At 37.1% G+C, this 18,638-nt stretch overlaps 1 protein-coding gene across 2 annotated transcripts in view; it reads left to right on the forward strand.

Annotated features, from left to right (window-relative positions):
• Positions 1–18,638, forward strand: part of LOC129768558 (uncharacterized) — a 117,450-nt gene that overhangs the window by 26,869 nt on the left and 71,943 nt on the right. For both annotated transcript variants that reach the window (XM_055770289.1, XM_055770288.1), the window contains exon 3: positions 8,614–8,881. In XM_055770289.1, coding sequence (XP_055626264.1) covers positions 8,614–8,881 — 268 coding nt within the window. The remainder of the gene's footprint in view (positions 1–8,613; positions 8,882–18,638) is intronic.

Genomic DNA, 18,638 nt, shown 5'->3' on the forward strand with positions numbered 1-18,638 from the left:
GACACGACCACATATTTTCGACGTAGAACTACGCAATTATATTATGCAATCCACTTGTTTACCATTTCGAATATTATTTTAGAATGGATCGAAGTTTTTGTAACAGATTATGTTCTTCGTTACAAATAAATTTGATGAACGTCTCTGCGTTTGATAGGATGCTTAGGACTACCAAATATGAGAACGGAAGAATTGTCAAACGATCATTGTATTTTACATTTCATGAATACGTAGTTCTCGAATCGCAAAAGTTCATTCTCCTCTAGTATCTGAAATGACGATTTTCCCAGGCTTCTCAGTTTGAAAGTACGTCTTAGGGAAACATATTCCGGTCTGAACAACGACAAGCGAATTGTACAGCATATCAAACACATCTTAGAGAATTTCTGATTCGATTGATATGCAAATCATGAGAATTCGTTCATAGTGAAAATAGTTATTAACGTTAACTTTATTTCATTAAAACGTGACCTGTTTTCTGATTTGGCACTCTTCCTGAAAGACGTAGTTCTACGTCAAAAAAATGAATAGCGGCATTGGTGAACAGTATATAATAGAACTTCTGTGTCCACCAAACAATACGGCTTCGTTCAGTCCGGCTGCAGAAAAGGAATGGAATTGGGAGGAGTATAATACAAAGATGTGTGAGCTTGATCATTCTCATCTCACATCGTAATAACAATTAAATGGATTTTCGAGCGGACGCCAGCTTTTATACAGATATGTGTTATTTCAATGGTCTGTTTCCAAAGCCATTTTTAAGCTATTGAAACAAGTTTTCGGGTCAATAATTAACAATCATATAACTCCTGGACACTTTGCCTTTCGAACGAAATGCTCATCCTACCACTCCGTTCAGTCTGCAAACAGGTATTAACACTAAACATACCACGAGCGGTCAAATGACTCATTTTATGCTCTTAGACAAAATTTTCTTGCAAATTACATCGTTACAACATAATTTGCCTACATTTCTTTTCGTAAAACATACATCGAATGTATTTTTCAGTGTTTAATCCTCTCTTGTTATTTTTTTTGACGTAGAACTACGTCTTTCAGGAACGATTTCATGGGTGCCAAATCAGAAAACAGGTCACGTTTTTATGAAATAAAGTTAACATTAATAACTATTTTCACTGTGAACGAATTCTCATGATTTGCATACCAATGGAATCGGAAATTCTCTAAGATTTGTTTGATATGATATACATTACAATTCGCCAATCTCTAAACGGTTTAAATTCATTAAAACTGGAAGAACTTCCTTCTTCCCATACATTTGTTCTGCCGATTTTTGTGCTAACCCTACCCGTATTTCGATTGCTTATACCTCGAACATTTCTTAACAGGTCGGGAAGATGTTTGTATCAATTGATAGCAAATATTTCTACGCGTCTATCACAATTAATAAAATGTTATTTTTCACAAGATGAACAATTGAATAACTGTAAAATGTCAAGCGTTATTTAAACGCCCTAACTGCCAAGTTTTGATTGGCCCGATTTACGGTTTCCCCAATACAGACTTCAAAATCTATGTACCTGTGGGAATCCGCTTTGCAAATATACATGCAAGTAGGGGGAAAAACATGCAAGTCGGAGGAATTTTTCGTATTGAATACTCTTGTACTCGTTTGTCGTCGTGCAGACCGGAATATGTTTCCCTAAAACGTACTTTTTAATTGAGAAGCCTGTATTTGAATCGTCGATTCAAATACTAGAGGTGAATGAACTTTCGCGGTTCGAGAACTACGTAAACATGTAATGTAAATGTAGAATACAATGATCGTTTGACAATTCTTCCGTTCACATATTTTGGTAGTCCTAGGCATCATATCAAATGTAAAAGGACGTTCATCAAATTAATTTGTAACGAAGAACATAATCTATTACAAAAATTTCGATGCATTCTAAAATAATATTCGAAGTGGTAAGAAGTGGATTGCATAATATAATTGCGTAGTTCTACGTCGAAAATATGCGGTCTTTTCCTAGATAGAACCCCTTACAATTTTTTTTACTGAGAAATATGTGTAATCTGCCCTAACTACCACAACGGGTCATTTGACCCGTGCAAACATTCATATGATATCAGAAAGTTTTGTATGTGTGATTGTGATAAAAAACCATTGCGAATAGATCGGTCGGACGACTTAATCAGTATGGAGCGATATGCATATGCGCACACTACACCGATTCAATTTTAGCCGATAAAAAAGTTTGATAGGCTTCCCGATTTCATTCAAACTATTCGGTCCCAAACTATATTTCCACCCAAGAATTTTGACGTAGGACTACGTCTAACCGGAAGATATAGGGGGTGAAATGGAAATCTAGGCACTGAACAAGTAGGAACAAATGCAAGATTTGGAACGCTTATAACTCGAGCATTTCTCAATAGATCGCAAAGGTTTTTGCATCAATTGATAGGAAATATATCTACGCATCTATCATAACGAATAACATTTCATTTTTCTTGAGATAAATAATTGAATAATTGTGAAATATCAAGCATTGTCAAAATGCACTATGTGCCCATTTTTTATTGGTCCATTTTGTGCTCCTCAAATCGTACCGACCAAAACGGGCAACCAGAGCAGCAGCGAAATAGAATGAAGCACGATTGGAAAGGAAAAAGAAAAAAAATGAACGAAACATTGGTCGCAGTCTCACACATGCGTAATTCTCGAGCCAGCCAGTCAGCTTAAAAATCCCCGCTCCGCTGCCGTAACGATCATTCTCATTCAAACCGTACACCACATCGGTTCGCATCACAACACATCAACAAACCAACCCAAGCAGCCATGTCTGGACATGGTAAAGGAGGAAAAGTGAAGGGAAAGGCAAAATCCCGCTCGAACCGTGTTGATCTGGAGTTCCCCGCAAGGGTAGCTAGGCCGAGCGCGTTAGTACCAGTGCACCAGTCCACCTAGCCGGCGTTATATAGTTTCGGCCGCCGAAGTGATCGAGTTAGCTGGTAAAGCTGCTCTCGACGATAAGAAAACCCGCATTCGGAACAGAACACATTCGGTTCGGTGGACATCAAGACAACAACAGGCAGTTGCAGCGAGTGGCAAACGCAATCGCAAAACGGCATCAGGTAGCAGAAGAAAAAAGTTTGTTCTTTACTTAGTACTCTTAGGAAACTTAGTACTCGTGGTTTTGAAAAAAAAAAAACATTTCGAACGCCCTCGATGCCGCCTTGTTCTGGATTTGCCACCAAAGCAGTTTGGGTGGCAAATCCAGAACAAGGCGGCATCGAGGGCGTTCGAAATGGTTTTTTTCAAAACCACGAGTACTAAGTTTTCTAAATTGGAACCATTCCATAAAACAAGGCGCTTTTCAGGGCCATTAAACCTTCCAAAAAAGAGTTAAGGAAATACAGTTCAATGCTTTCTAAAACATTATCCAAAATAATAATAAAACACAAATTGATTTTTTCATAATTTGTTTGCCAGGAGATCATTTGTTTGAGTATGTGAATTTGGCAGTTGTTCTGAGCTTATTGATTTTCACCAATTCTTAAATTGCTTCTAGATCGAAAGTACAGTAATTTACACTTATCTCGACATTTAGCTAATTGGACGGACCTGTAATGCGACATATTTAGTTGGACATTTTTGTAAACATAGAGTTCGGGGTCCAAATTATGACCCCACATTGAAAGTCGACACTGTACCACTGTCATCGCAAATGTTCAATTACAGGTTAAAATTACCTCCAATCCGATACTGAGTGGTGGTAACGCGACGTGCCATTGAATGTAATTTACTGTAAAATATGTCACAAGCTTGATGGGAAGAAATTTTCCAACTGTGAAAGCTGTGGCGAGTGGCAAATGCAATCGCTAAACAGAAAGGTTTAGCCGAACAAGATGGGGATATCGAGTGATAACAAAACAATAAACTCTTTAGATTGAAGATAATTTTGTGATCCTGAAAAGGACCCTTTTTAGCCTGCATGTGAATCCAACGAGCGAACAAATCGTAATGAATGTATTTTTTTGCCATCGCTCCCTTTTAACGCTCATTCGTTCGTCTCGTTGGACTCGCCCCTCTGGCTGAGTCTGCCGATTTGTTTCTATCCTGTGAGTGTGTACCGCTAGAGTATAAAACACGCGGACCCCAAAAAAATATCTTATTTTCTTTCAAACCGTAAACCCGTGTGGTTGTACGGCATCGGCATCGTGGACGTAACAAAGGAGGACAAGTTAAGGGAAAGGCAAAGTCTCACTCGAACCGTGCAGGTCTCCAGTTCCCTGTTGGTCGCATTCACTGATTGCTCCGCAAGGGTAACTAGGTCGAACGGATTGGTTCCGGAGCACCAGTATACCTAACAGCGATTATACAGTATACCTAACAACGATTATAGAGTAGAGCCGTCGGAGTGCTCGAGTTGGCTTGCAAAGCTGTTCACGACAATCAGAAAACCCGCATCAAGAACAGAGCAGCCTCGGTTCGGCGCTCATCAAGGCAACAATTAGTTTCAGTGAGTGGCAAAGTTTTTCTCCGGCACGTCGCATTAAATGTAATTTACTGAACAATATGTCACAAGCTGGATGGGAAGAAATGTTCCAACTGTGGAGAAGAGAATAAAACAATATATTTAAAATATATATTTAACAAAAGCTGTCCCCATTGTATAGTCCTACGTCACTCCGGTTATGTCCCCGACATTACCCACCCGTCTTTTTTTTTCACCACACCGCACTGCATAGTTTCAGTTATAATTTGGTCGCACAAAGTAGAACATTTCTCAGTATAGAAATAACGGACAAAAAGGGATGGACGTCATTTTGTAGATTCTTTAATGAACTTGAAGGAAAAATACATTCGTCAATTGTTCGTCAGCTGTTCGGATGAATTTTCGAACTTTTCGTGTGATTCCACCATTTTTTGCACATTACTATTGGTTATTATCTACCTTTTTTTTTATTGTATGCGTTCTATTTAGGATCCACTGTGTAAGATCATGCAGTTTTCCGGTAGGACTTTTTGGCACTTAGTTGTTCTCTCGTCTGAAAAAAAATCGATATTTGACGAAATTTTTTTTTAGAGATACCTGTAAATCTCGACGTTTTGTGCGATTTAAAGACATTTAGCATCGATTTTTTTTTGAAAGCCCCGATTTCCTTTACTCTCCCTTTGGGCGATTTTCCGATTTTCTGGAACTTTTAATTTTAAATTTGACATTTTTATTCAAGTTCCCTTTGAAAATTCGAGATGGCCATTTTCATTGGCACTCTAAGAGGGGCTGTCCACATACCACGTGGACACAAAAAGCACGATTTTAGACTCCTCCTCCCCCTCCGTGGACAAGCGTGGACATTGACCAGACCCTTCCCCCTGTTGTCCACGTGGACATTCCTGATTTTTTTAAATTACCAAGTAAACACCTCGATTGCACCCTTATTCCATTTCAAATTTATTACATGTTAGATTTTGTTTCTCAGAAAGGACTGTTTCAAACGACTTTTCCACTCACACGAATAAGAAGTTAGGAGTCCAAGGGTTAAAAGGCGAATGAACTGGACAGTTTAAAGCCTCTTTAAAACAAAGAATGTCAATAGGAGTTCAAGTAATTATTCCTGAATCATTTGCTGCCGTTTTTGCATCGAAATAACCGTGTTATTCCAACAGAATAAAGCAACATTTTATAAAAGTCGGGAGTCCTTTACATGGTTTATAGGACTGAGGCTTCGATTCTGGACTACACTACTTTTTTACCAGTTCCAACCCCAATCGATAACTTATGTAGATTGATTGCACGAAGAATAGAAGAATAGAACTGCCGAAGAATAAGCAACCGCGGGAACCGCGGATAAGACGGACAGAGGGGGTATGATGGACAGGTGGTATAGTTGCATTATGAATTTCAAATTTCTGTTGATGGGAACCCCTTCTACATGCTATTCTAGAATATTTAAACTATCCTATGACAATGAATACTGATCAGAAGTGAAATAGGGAAACAAAAACCGAAAATCAAACATGATTCCGCGTGTGGATATAATTTTTGCGGCTTCGATATTAACATTTTGAGTGGTTTAATTGCAAAATTGAATTCGCTAATGGTTATATTTCGGTTTGTGAGTGTACAGAGAAACGATATTAGGTATGTACTTAAAAGTAAATTCATTCGTAAGTGATAAATTTAAACATTCGTTTTCTTTCCAACACTGTACATACGATATTTGATAGCGTATCGAGAAGCTCTTGATCAACCTGATAAATCTTCATAAACTGCTTTATGATTAGTTCTCTGACACAAAATTGCTAGATTATTTACTTCCGTAGCAATTTCATTTTAAGCATCTTCAAAAACCACGAATTGTACCATTGTATTCACACTGACAAGTATTTGAAAAAACCTTAGGCGGCTCAAACTTTATTGTTAAATATGCAGAACAAGCATGATAGGAAAGTTTGAAAATTCTTGAAAATGAAAAACAGATTTCGTTGATTTTTAACACGTTGAGCGCAGCGTCGGTCTCTAGCGGCAGACATTGAGCTTCAATCAAATCATGACTATGTACCAAAATTGTATAAAAATGTCAAAATAATGATAATCTTATATAGATACACCTACTGGTCGGATTTTTTTTTGCTTGAAAGAGCAGTGATGTAAAATTTGTATGATAATGAAAGATAAACAAGATTTTTCAATTCGAAATATGAAAAATATATTTTAAAATTTTCGTTCGTGTGCCATCTTCCGAAACAGTCACTCAAAATGAGGTCCTGGGTTTTGACTATAGTTCTGCACGGTAAAAAAGTTTAATGCCTGAGAACAGACATACGAACGCGAAGATTTGATTTTTCACTTGCATTTCTTTTTTTCCAAAAATATACACTTTCGCGAGGATTTGAAATTAGAGCAATTTAAAAAAAAGTTAATACTACAGGTCACTTCTTTACAAAATTAACAAATTTCGCATTTCGAATTACAAAAAGTTTATAATTCGTAGGCCATCCTTAGTTTCCAATCAATCCAAACAACGTATTCGGCCAACCTACGGCATGTGGAAACTTGAATCTCGCTCCACGCAGAGGTAGCTGCTCGTTTAAGCTCAATAAAACTCACATAGGGGAGATGGGGGTAAGACGGACATGTTAACGAAAACTTCAATTGTATCTTTGGAAGCTCATATTTGCCATAACTTAAAAGCAGTTCAATATACTGGTTTTCGAAATAATTGGCCAAATATTTTATAAAAATGTGTTTTTTCATGTTTTTTACTGAAATTAAAACAAGCCGAAAAGTAGAAAATTTTAATCGATGCGAGTATAATGGACATGTAGCGGGTATAATAGACATGTAGCGGGGGGAATATGGACAGGTCAATAATATACGAAGCTTAGAAGTTTATCGCTCGCGAGAGGAATAATTCCGCTCTCTCTCAGTGTTTGTGCGTCCAGTAACTGAAATAGAACAAAAAGAGAAAGCAGTATAAAAGAGTTCAATATTGTTCCCTTCACTTTCCATCATGCATTGGATGTGATTATGGATTTGACTATGTGTATTTCAACCCCACCAGTGCAATTATTTCAATAATTTAAATTTATCACTTACGAATGAATTTACTTTTAAGTACATACCTAATATCGTTTCTCTGTACACTCACAAACCGAAATATAACCATTAGCGAATTAAATTTTGCAATTAAACCACTCAAAATGCTTAATATCGAAGCCGCAAAAATTATATCCACACGCGGAATCATGTTTGATTTTCGGTTTTTGTTTCCCTATTTCCCTTCTGATCAGTATTCATTGTCATAGGATAGTTTAAATATTCTAGAATAGTTGATTCTCACGAAAAAAACCCTATGCAAAATCAGCTTAATTGATCTCGAAATTTAAATCTCAAAATTAAAAGTTCCAGAAAATCGGAAAATCGCCCAAGCGGAGAGTAAAGGAAATCGGGGCTTTCAAAAAAAAAAAATCGATGCTAAATGCAAAATCGCACAAAACGTCGAGATTTACAGGTATCTCGAAAAAAAAATTTCGTCAAAAATCGATTTTTTTTTTCAGACGAGAAAACAACTAAGTGCCAAAAATTCCTACCGAAAAACTGCATTATCTTACACAGTGGATCCTAAATAGAACGCATACAATAAAAACTTATCAATTTTCTGCGGGCGCTCTAAAATCGCGGGTTTTCTACATAAAAATGACTCCCAAATTAATATCGTACATTTTTAGCAGCCCTAAAAAATGGAGTATTGCAAAAATTAAAATGTGGTGGAAGAAGGTAACAAAAGGTAGATAGTTAACAATAGTAATGTGCAAAACATGGTGGAATCACACGAAAAGTTCGAAAATTCATCCGAACTGCTGACGAACAATTGACAAATGTATTTTTCCTTCAAGTTCATTAAAGAATCTACAAACCACCCCACCCCTTTTTGTCCGTTATTTCTATACTGAGAAATGTTCTACTTTGTGCGACCAAATAATAACTGAAACTATGCAGTGCGGTGCGGTGAAAAGAAATTTTTCTTGGGTAGAAATATAGTTGCCACGGGCTTACAAAGGGTTAAGACAGATTTCAAATGACCAACAAGAGAAACACGCTCTCATGTTTCTCCTCCCACTCCTTCTTCATTCCACAGATAGCGAACCGAAAGCTCCCCTGCTGCTGAACGACACGGGCTTCAAGTGTATCCAGGACACCAACCTGGGGCGGGATAAAAACTCGCTGCAGTTTTGGGACTTCGTCGATCGGTGGCGTTCGAGTCGGGCACTGAAAAAGTTCGACAGCAGCTTTCTGAACGGCAGCGGAACCGGTGGCGGAAACAACGGCAGCAGCCTAAATGGATACGCGAACGGATTGGATCCGCCAGTGCAGATTGGCGGTTCGGGCAAATCGGACGTGAAAAGGTTAGTTTGCAAAAATAAGAGTTTTTTTGCGCGGTTTGATTACTATACTTGTTGTACATTGACGACTGCATTGGTTCGGATCGACATTGAGTGCGCGAAGTTTTTTTTCGTAACAGTTGATCGTTCCGCAAAACGGTTGGTGCGTTATCAGTGCAGTGATCCTGTCCAGTACCATTATTTTTTGGAAAGTAAGTGACCTCGATTGGTTGTTTTACTTGGATGGTTCGGTACCCAATCCATATTATTTTCACAACGAGTTTAGCAGCACCGAAAGGTTTGCGAACATGTGATAGTGAAATCCGCTGTTTTTAACGTCAATTTTCCCAGCAGCAGCAGAAAACCAAACCTCTAAATCCGACATATCGTTGGATAATCCAAACGAGTGAGAAGAATAACAGACTGTGAGTTCTTTTTTTTCTCTATATTTATAAACCAGCAATAGTTCATCAATAGGTGGTAATGCATTATATCAAACCGTGCAATTTTCAGCCGCCCGTGGATTTCCTTGCGCTGGTTGGAATCGGTTTGTTTATTTTGCCTCTGTATTGCTTTTTTTTTTGTTGTTCGAAAACCAGAAAAGTGAACTATTTTTGGTTTTTTAATAAATATTGGGGTTTGAATGTACACGCTCAATGGGTAACGATTCCTGGTGTAATTATTCGAAACACAGCGCCGACATTCGACAGCCAACAGTGTGGTTCGAAGGGCGAACATGTGCTTTGATGGGTGGGAATGGTACTTTATGGGCTGTCAAAATGAATGATATTTTCGCTCATCACGAATAGGTCACGAGATTCGGAGATGTGTTGAAACTTGGTGGATGTTTTGCCGTTGCGTTTGAATTTATGCTTTGATTTATGGAGTGGGGAGAAGGGTAGTGATATACATCGGGTTCTAATTGGAACGACAGATAGATCGACTGCGTGAGAGAATGTTACACAACAACATATACCGTCACTGTTATAGTTCTATTTGTTTGAACAATTAGATAAGGAAATAATTGCGAATATTTTATCGTGCGATCATCCACAAACAATCTACATTAACGGTATATTCGAAATCCTAGATGGTGGGAGTTTATATCTGCGATTAAAAGATGCCAGTGTTCTTCAAGAAAAAAAAATTGTGGATTGTATGCTTCGGTTTTCCTTTTAAGATGCAATAATGGCTTCGGAATGGTTTGTTTAATTGTTTCGATTTATTGGCATATGGTTTCGAGAAAGTATGACCTGTGTGTTTCCATTTATGTGTGTGATTTGTGTTTCCATTTATGCGCCATGATCAACAATGTCTATACATTGATTCAAACTCGTAGTCGTACTCCACTATGCAGATCTCATTTCCCCTCCTTTTGAAAGTCGAAAACAAAGTTTCAGAACTTTCTATTTAGATGAAGTCATAGTTTTACATGATAGTTAAAAGGTTTGCTATCTGTTTCCAGAATAATGGTTTTTATTTATCTATAAATTGCGAATGTATGAAAATTGACTGAAACTCATAATCGTACTCTAGTTGATATTTCAACTCGATTCATAAGGTATCAATCAATTTCAGGATTCCATCATTAGTATGGTATCCCTTGTTAATTGCAACTATCTTTAGCTGTCTATAGCCCTTATCTACCATTTTTTGGTGTATTCGGAAGGAATATTCATTCATTTTTTGATCAAGTGGTTTTTTAAAACGTTATTTTCAGAAATTTGATTGTTTCTAAATTTCATACACAGATAACTTCCATATTTTTGAACTGGGATTGATGCTGGGAGATTGAGGAGAACTATCAGAGTACGATTATGAGTTTGAGTCAATTTTCATACATTCGCAATTCTTAGAGAAATAAAAGCCATTGATCTGAAAACCGATAGCAAATATTTTAACTAGCATGTGACACTATGACTTCATCTAAATAGAATGTTCTGAAACTTTGTTTTTGACTTTCAAAAGGAGGGAAAAGAGATTCGCACGGTGAAGTACGGCTACGAGTTTGTATCGCTGTATGTACCGTTCTGAATCATATTTCGGATGCTTAAGGCATTTGATGCAGTAAACAGATCTAAACTTTATGCATAGGTATTATTTGGTTGATATTTTTAATAAATTAGTTCGATGTGCTTTTAATTTTTCTACTTTGGTACCTATTTGATTGAAAACATCAAAAATTATCGAGAAAAATGATTTATAATTGAAGCGAATAAGAATCAAACTTCGGACACTATTTATTAAAAGATAAAATTTCGGACAGAGTGAATTCGAAATTCGAACACTCTGTTTGCGGTTTCTTGTGATTTTAAGCTCAATTCATTTTTCTGTACAATTACTAATGCAAAAAAAAAAGGTCAGCCATCCGAAATTAACAACAACGTGGCCTGTCTAAAAGTGTACTGCAACCTTCCATGTAACAAATGCCTTAACAAATGTCTACAACCATTGATGAGCGGTAAACTTGTAATAGAACTTTTACAACTTGTGTTTTTAATTAATTTGAAATAATTTTCAACAACCTCTTTTGTTATATTTATTTTATTATTTACTTCTTCCCCTATTTCCCTCCAAAATGCTTGACGAAACATCAACTCTGTAGCTTCGTGGTTGAAAATTCCGTAAGAGTTATACAGGGAAACTTCGATATAACGTCACTCGATATAACGTACATTTTACCTCGATACAACGTACGCATTTCCAAAGTGTAAAGGAAAATTTTTTTCAATATTTTTTTTTCTGATAGAACAATGAATTATCTGTATTGTGATGCTAAAACAAGTTTTGTACCTTCAACCAATCCCGGAATATAGCTGGTTTTGTGATTCCGGATTCTAAATGAATCAAGCTTTAATCAACAGTACGAAGGGAAACATCATGAGAAAGGCTGGCTTCGTCTTCTGATTGAAGATATTCATCAACTGTACTAAAACAACAACACAATAATGTATTATAGACTACGTTTGTGAATACTTCATTGTGCTTCGATATAGCGTACAATTCGATACAACGTACCTGTATTGCTTAAATGAAAATTATATATTTGAATTCATGTTATTTCTTGTTCAAAGTAATAAAATAATTCTAGGTTATTCACAGGGCTTGAATCTTGATTGTTATGTAGCTTCATTTCTTTTTTCTTAATTTGTGAATTTGACGCTTTTCCCAAAGGTTTTCTTTCTGCTTCATCCTTTCGTCCTGCCTCCTCAACTTAGCTAATGTTTGAATTTTATTTTTATTTTCGTTTGAACTTTTCCTTTTCCTTTTCTCATGTTTTTGGCGCGTTGACCTTTCCTCATGGTTTTGGCGCTTTGTCTTTTCAATCAACTTCTTCGGAGGTTCTGCTAGCGTAGCCAGAAAGCATTTCATTTTCGGCAGAAACCATGCCTTTTCGTGTCTTGAAGCGTCAAACGAACAAATAGAATCAACTGTCCCCCAACGCTTCAAAATGTGTGTATGTATGGAAGCAGACATCTTCTTTTTTTTTATTTTTTCATCTTTTTTTGAGATTGCACCAAAAAAATTCCAAACGACGCCAACGGGGATTGAACCAAGGGCGGCGGGAATGCATTGCTGTTTTACACGACCACGCTATCCACATAGCTAATGATGCTGTTGCATAAATGCGTGATAATATTACACCTCATCACAAAATGAAGTTGGAAAGTGTTTTCTTAGAGTAAAACGAAGACCATAAAGGAGAGCTATATCCATCTCGGTCTGGGCCGTGTACATATATGACAAAGTAATGCGTGCTCGCTCGTATTAATCTTATATTGCTGTACCATATATATTATACAAATGCTTACCAGTAATTGAGAGTCATGACATTTTCTGTTATTTTTAGGCTCATTTAATGTAATAAATCGGGATGACAAAACATGAGCTAAAAATCGATTTTGGTTGCAGGGCTGGCCTCTGCAGGAATCACGTAAGGCTTACTTTTACCGTGAATTGATGAGTTGATAGAATACACGACAGCATATGAAGGGTTCAACATTTCTTCTGTTAGAAGTTCATCCAGTTGCACATTGTCCACTAATTATTCAGCTTCCCTCAAATCTATCTGCTGGCCTATAGTTGGAAAACATGTGTATTATTCATTCAAGATTTCAAAATATTTGGTGCGTTATATGAATCTACGCTTTGCATCCATAATAAACCTGAAAACTCTCATTGTAGTATAATAAAATTTCAACTGTTCTAAATATGAATCGTACGGAAAAAGTTCGAATCAAATTTCGGGCATTTTATTTTGTAATTTTTCGATTTTTTTTTTTTTGACGTAGGATTACGTGTTTGGGAGTCACTCTACGCAAAATGTAACGTTTATTAAGAGTTTTCAAATGCATATTACGCATAATCGATATATGTACGATATATGTTATAATATATATCGTTAGACGGCAAATTTACCCAGATTTTTTTTAGCCTGAGACATCAACAGTGAAAATAATAAAACAAGTGAGCAATTTAACAAATAAAAGAGGCATGTTTTGCGAGCGGATGCGAAGTTAAATCATGTATTATGCATTCTTTCTTCCAACTTCGATCCCATGAATGTTGTATGTAACATAAAATTGCGTGCAATAATTCGTTCTATCTAACAAATTAGCAAGATGTTAAAGTAGAGGTGGGCAAAACGGTTCATTTCAGTGAGCGGCTCAGAGCCGCTCGTTCATTGAAGCGAGCCGGCTCATTTATGCGGCTCGTTTTTGAACCGCGGGTCTTTTTTGAGCCGAGGCTCAAGACTTAGACTTTCAAATAGCGGCCCTTTTTGAGTCGAGATTCTTTCAAAAAGCGGCTCTTTTCGAGCCGAGACTCTTTCAAAAAGCGGCTCGTTTTTGAACCGCGGTTTTTTTTTGAACCGAGACTCTTTTGAAAAGCGGCTTTTTTTTGAACCGCGGTTCATTTTTAAAGAATCGTGGATCGTACGCTCGTTCTAACGAACCGGCTCAAATGAACAGCTCGTGAGCGCTCGCCCATCTCTATGTTAAAGTAATCAGATGCAAGATTTCATGCATCACTCAAACTTCATACAAGATTTCAGCAAAGCAACGAGGAAAGTGTCACCCATACTGTGATCGTTCATTAATTAGGAGGAGGCTGCGATTATCATGCGAAGACTTATTGAGATCGGCATTACAACACATCACAAAAATGTAACATAATGAAATATTAATATTCTTCAAGACTCATATTCATAATTCTCAATGATTCAGTTCCTTCTATGATAGATTGAGCAGTAGAACCAATTCGACTTGATTGTAATAGTCTGCGAACGAACATTATTTCACCGAAAAAACTACTGCTCCCAATGCCTAATAATAAGAATAAGACAATGGAAAAAAATCACAATACCATAGCAATCCATTTAAAATAAAGCAACTTCTTGATTTCATGTGTATTTTATCTCAAAATATCAGTGAGTATTTTCAACTTGTTTTCTTCGTTTCTTCGCTGTAAATTTCATATTCAATCTAATCAATTGCGATATATTTTTTTTTGTTTACCGATTCACATATTCGTCATCTACCATTCCACCCTGTTATGTGTCCCACTGATATTCATTAATCATTTTCAGTTAGACAGTTGAACTTCCTGCCATAAGCTTATTGTCTTTCTTTGTTTTGTTCGTTACAAACCGTTTGAAGGTTATGAGTACATATAGCAAACTGCCCTTTTCAAGGCTAAAATTTACAGTTTCAAAAGAGTTAAACTAACAGATTTCTGAACAATGAAAATAATTACATTTAAAATAACCAAATATTCTGAACCTTCACAGTCCTACGCCAATCTTCCGTCCGTGCCCCTAGGCTCAGACCCTTTTTAATTTATTTATCTACTAGCTGACCCAGAAAACTTCGTCCTTCCCAAAAAATTTTTTTTTTATTATCGATACCTTCAGACATTCACGTTTTCTTACTAAACGCACGTTCATGGTTCCAATCGCAGAACTGTTCATTGATTGATCCTTTTTACAATTTCTTTCTACTATAAATTTCCTAGTACTTCTACCAAAACTTGCCATTATAATATCAAATTATTTTCAAATCGGACAATTGTTTGCTCGAGTATTGCGCTTATCGACAAATTCGGCGATGCATTTTTATTTATATAGATAGAAGAAGATAGGAGAGTGCGTTTTTTCATATTAAAATCCATTTCAACCTTCGAACAAAGATCAATTTCGCTAGCGCAAACATCAAACAGACTAACACGGCTTGTCACTATGTAATTATAGAACATAAGGGGATTGAATTTCCCGAATTTTCCCATTTTCCTTCAGAGTTTTCCGAAAATTTTCAATTGCCATGTTTGGTTGGAATACGATTTGCGTTCCATTTGTATGGCAGATACACCTTTCCCCAGTTTGCTTGCATGCATGGGAATCAAAAGAGTGTAATAATTTAACGGTCATTCTCCGAACACTTGTACGGGCGCTATTTTGAGAACTGAAGAACAAACTTCAAAATAAAAATTGAGGAATCATTCTACACGCATACACAACTAGGGATGCTCAGGTTTTCTAAATTTACAACCTAAACAAATACGATAAATTTAAGTCGACCAAATTTTGAACGTTCCACTCGATAATCAAAGTACATGTCCGTACAACGTTTATCCATCGGAAGATTGCTGTTGTAGTGGCTTATGATGAGAGTCAATTTTGAGAACCAAAGGAGACAGGTTGATAAGCTCCATATCGCATAGATCAGGCATCAATGCCAAACCAAGCCAAGTTTCAATTGTGCTCGATAGCGAATTCACTTGTGTCATATGTCGCAAATCATCGCTAAGATCAATTACTAAGTTACGTCCCAAGGAAGATTATATGGCAATTAGAACTCCTTCACTTCCTCCGAGATCAACACCTATTTTTCCACATGTAGATGCTTAACTATCGTGGAAGATTTAAATTAATGTTACATATAGTCTTCTTATAACTAATCTGCTCCGATGGTACTAACGTTCTTAGAGGAACTTTGACGCCTCAACGTAGTATTACTTGCATCATTTTTCTTAGTACCTAGTTCAGATTTCTATGCCAAACAACATGCCTTGAATGCATTCTGAGTGATAAGAACATTTAGTCATTATATTGATTCTTACTTCCAGATACGAATTCAACAAAACATGAAACATTAATTATTTTGGACAATTATTTGAATAGCCCCGAAGCATTAACTTATCATCTTAAATTTTATCTTTTACAATTAATACACTCAATTTAATAACAGAAAAAGCCACCGCAATTCATTTCGAATCAATTTGAAACGTAGGTATTTTGAGCTTTCTTATTCGAATCATGTTTAGGAATCTCATGAAACGAAACACTTCTACAGGTGGAACCTTTGGATTTTTATTTATTTAACTCCCATCCAAGCGATTCTCCAACCAAATTGATTTCCATGCCTCCAGACACTTTTAGACCGCATATTTGAGGTAGAAATAAGAAACGATATTTGTTGCATGCTGGTATTGAATATCTACAGGGTTTTCCATTTCGGACTTCCGAAAGTATACAGCCCTGCGCTGACAACCGTTTGACATAGCTGTCAACCAAAGCGTCATATCGTTAGTTTAATGTCTGCCATTTTACAATATGGATCGTTTTAGCATCGCACAACGTGTTAATTTTGTTAAATTATACTATTAAAATGATGAAAAACCGGCAAATGTTTTTCGAGCATTACGGACGGATTTTGGTCGTCATGGACGGCCTACAGAGCACACAATCGTTAATGTAGTGCGTAAATTCGAACAAATTGTATCCGTAGCGGATATTGTGAAACCTGTGCATCATCGTAATATGTGTTCGGCCGTAAATATTGCTGCTGTTGCTGCCAGTGTGGAGGATGACCCGAATGTTTCGATTCCACGGAGTGCTCAGCAATTGGGCTTGTCAAACACATCATTGTGGCGAATTTTGCATTTGGACTTGCACCTACATCCATATAAAGTCTAACTGGTCCAAAAATTAGTGCGTGGTGACCATGGAATGCGTCGGGCATACGTCGATTGGGTGAACGAACAACAGCAGCAAAATGCTGAATTTTTGCATCAAATTTTCTTCAGCGATGAGACACATTTCGAGCTCGGTGGCTATATGAACACCCAAAATTTCCGTATATGGGGCTCAGAAAATCCACACGTGATTGTTGAGAGGCCATTGCATCCGCCAAAAGTCACTGTTTGGTGCGCATTATGGTCTGGTGGAGTCATCGCGCCGTATTTCTTTGAAAATGAGGACGGCATGACGGTAACTGTGAATGGTGAGCGCTATGGCCGCATATTGACCGAGTTTTTTTTGCCACAAATTAAAGATATGGATACGGATGACATGTGGTTTCAGCAGGACGGCGCCACGTGCCACACAACACGACCGAACATGGCCATATTGCGAACAAAATTTGAGTTTTCTTATGGACTCGGGAACTACTGAACCGATCGATGTGAAAACTTGTGTGTTGGGGTTTTTGGGACCGGAGAAAGTTTTCCGATAGTTCGAGACACTCCCCCCCCCTCCTCTAAGGGGGGCTGCCATACAAATGAAATACAAATTTCTTTATAACTCGAGAATTAATCAAGCAAACGAACCCAAATTCGGCGTGTGAACGTTTTGGGATACACTCAATGTTTCTATATTGGATAGGCATTCCTTCCCCCTCTCTAAGGGGGGCTGCCATACATATGAAATACAAATTTCAACATAACTCGAGAATTAAGCAAGCAAACGAACCCAAATTTGGCATGTGGAGGTTTTAGGGTGCATTAAATGTTCCTATGTTGGATTGACACTCCTCCCCCCTCTCTAAGGGGGACTACCATACAAATGAAATACAAATTTCAGTATAACTCGAGAATTAAGTTAGCAAACGAACCCAAATTCGGCGCGTGAACGGTTGTAATGGAAAAATTTGGAAAATTCAATTACTCTATGTTCTATAATTACATAGTGACAAGCGTCATAGTCCAGGCTTGCACCAACAAAATTTATTTGGAAATGGATTTTAAAGTGATAAAACGCACTCCTATATCTTCTTCAATCTATATATATATATAGAAAAATGGATCGCCGAATGTGTTGATGAGAGGAAAACTCGAAGGAGGAACTATCCGGTTTAGGGTTATCTTCATTGTATCATATTTTCTGTATCATTTTTTTTTATCATTTAACATTTATAATCTGATATTATAATGACGAGTTTTGGTAGAAGTTCTAGGAAATGTATATTAAAAGTAAATTGTAAAGGGTCAATTAGAAGATGAATCAATGAACAGTTCTGCCATTGGACCTATGATCGTAAGTAGGAAACGTGAATGTTTGGAGGTATTGATAACGAAAAATGAATTTTGGGCGGGACAAAGTTTGCCGGGTCAGCTAGTATTTGATAAAGATACGCTGCAGTCGCAGCCGACCAGTTGAAACAACGACCATGCTGCTACTGACATTAATCTACCCGTGTCGAACTCTTTTGTATTATCTGACTCAGATACGAGAGCCAGTGTTGCCACACGTATAGATTTATCAGGAAAGGTACACATTTTTTCGTCTTTTATGGCACAGTTATACTAACGCAGAGGTCCTGGTTCTTATTAGCGAACAACTCTTGCAATAGATTTTGACAACCTTCTCTTGACCCCAATTTCTTATCACTCTGGAAATTTTGCAATGCGAGAAAATGTGGTAATCGCTTAGTGTCAGTTCCGGACTATATCGTGGATGCATTGAAACATTCCAATGAAGCTCTCGGAATTGTGTGGAATTGCGTAG

Source organism: Toxorhynchites rutilus, chromosome 2 (genome assembly GCF_029784135.1).
Source record: "Toxorhynchites rutilus septentrionalis strain SRP chromosome 2, ASM2978413v1, whole genome shotgun sequence".
Classification (NCBI taxonomy): domain Eukaryota; kingdom Metazoa; phylum Arthropoda; class Insecta; order Diptera; family Culicidae; genus Toxorhynchites; species Toxorhynchites rutilus.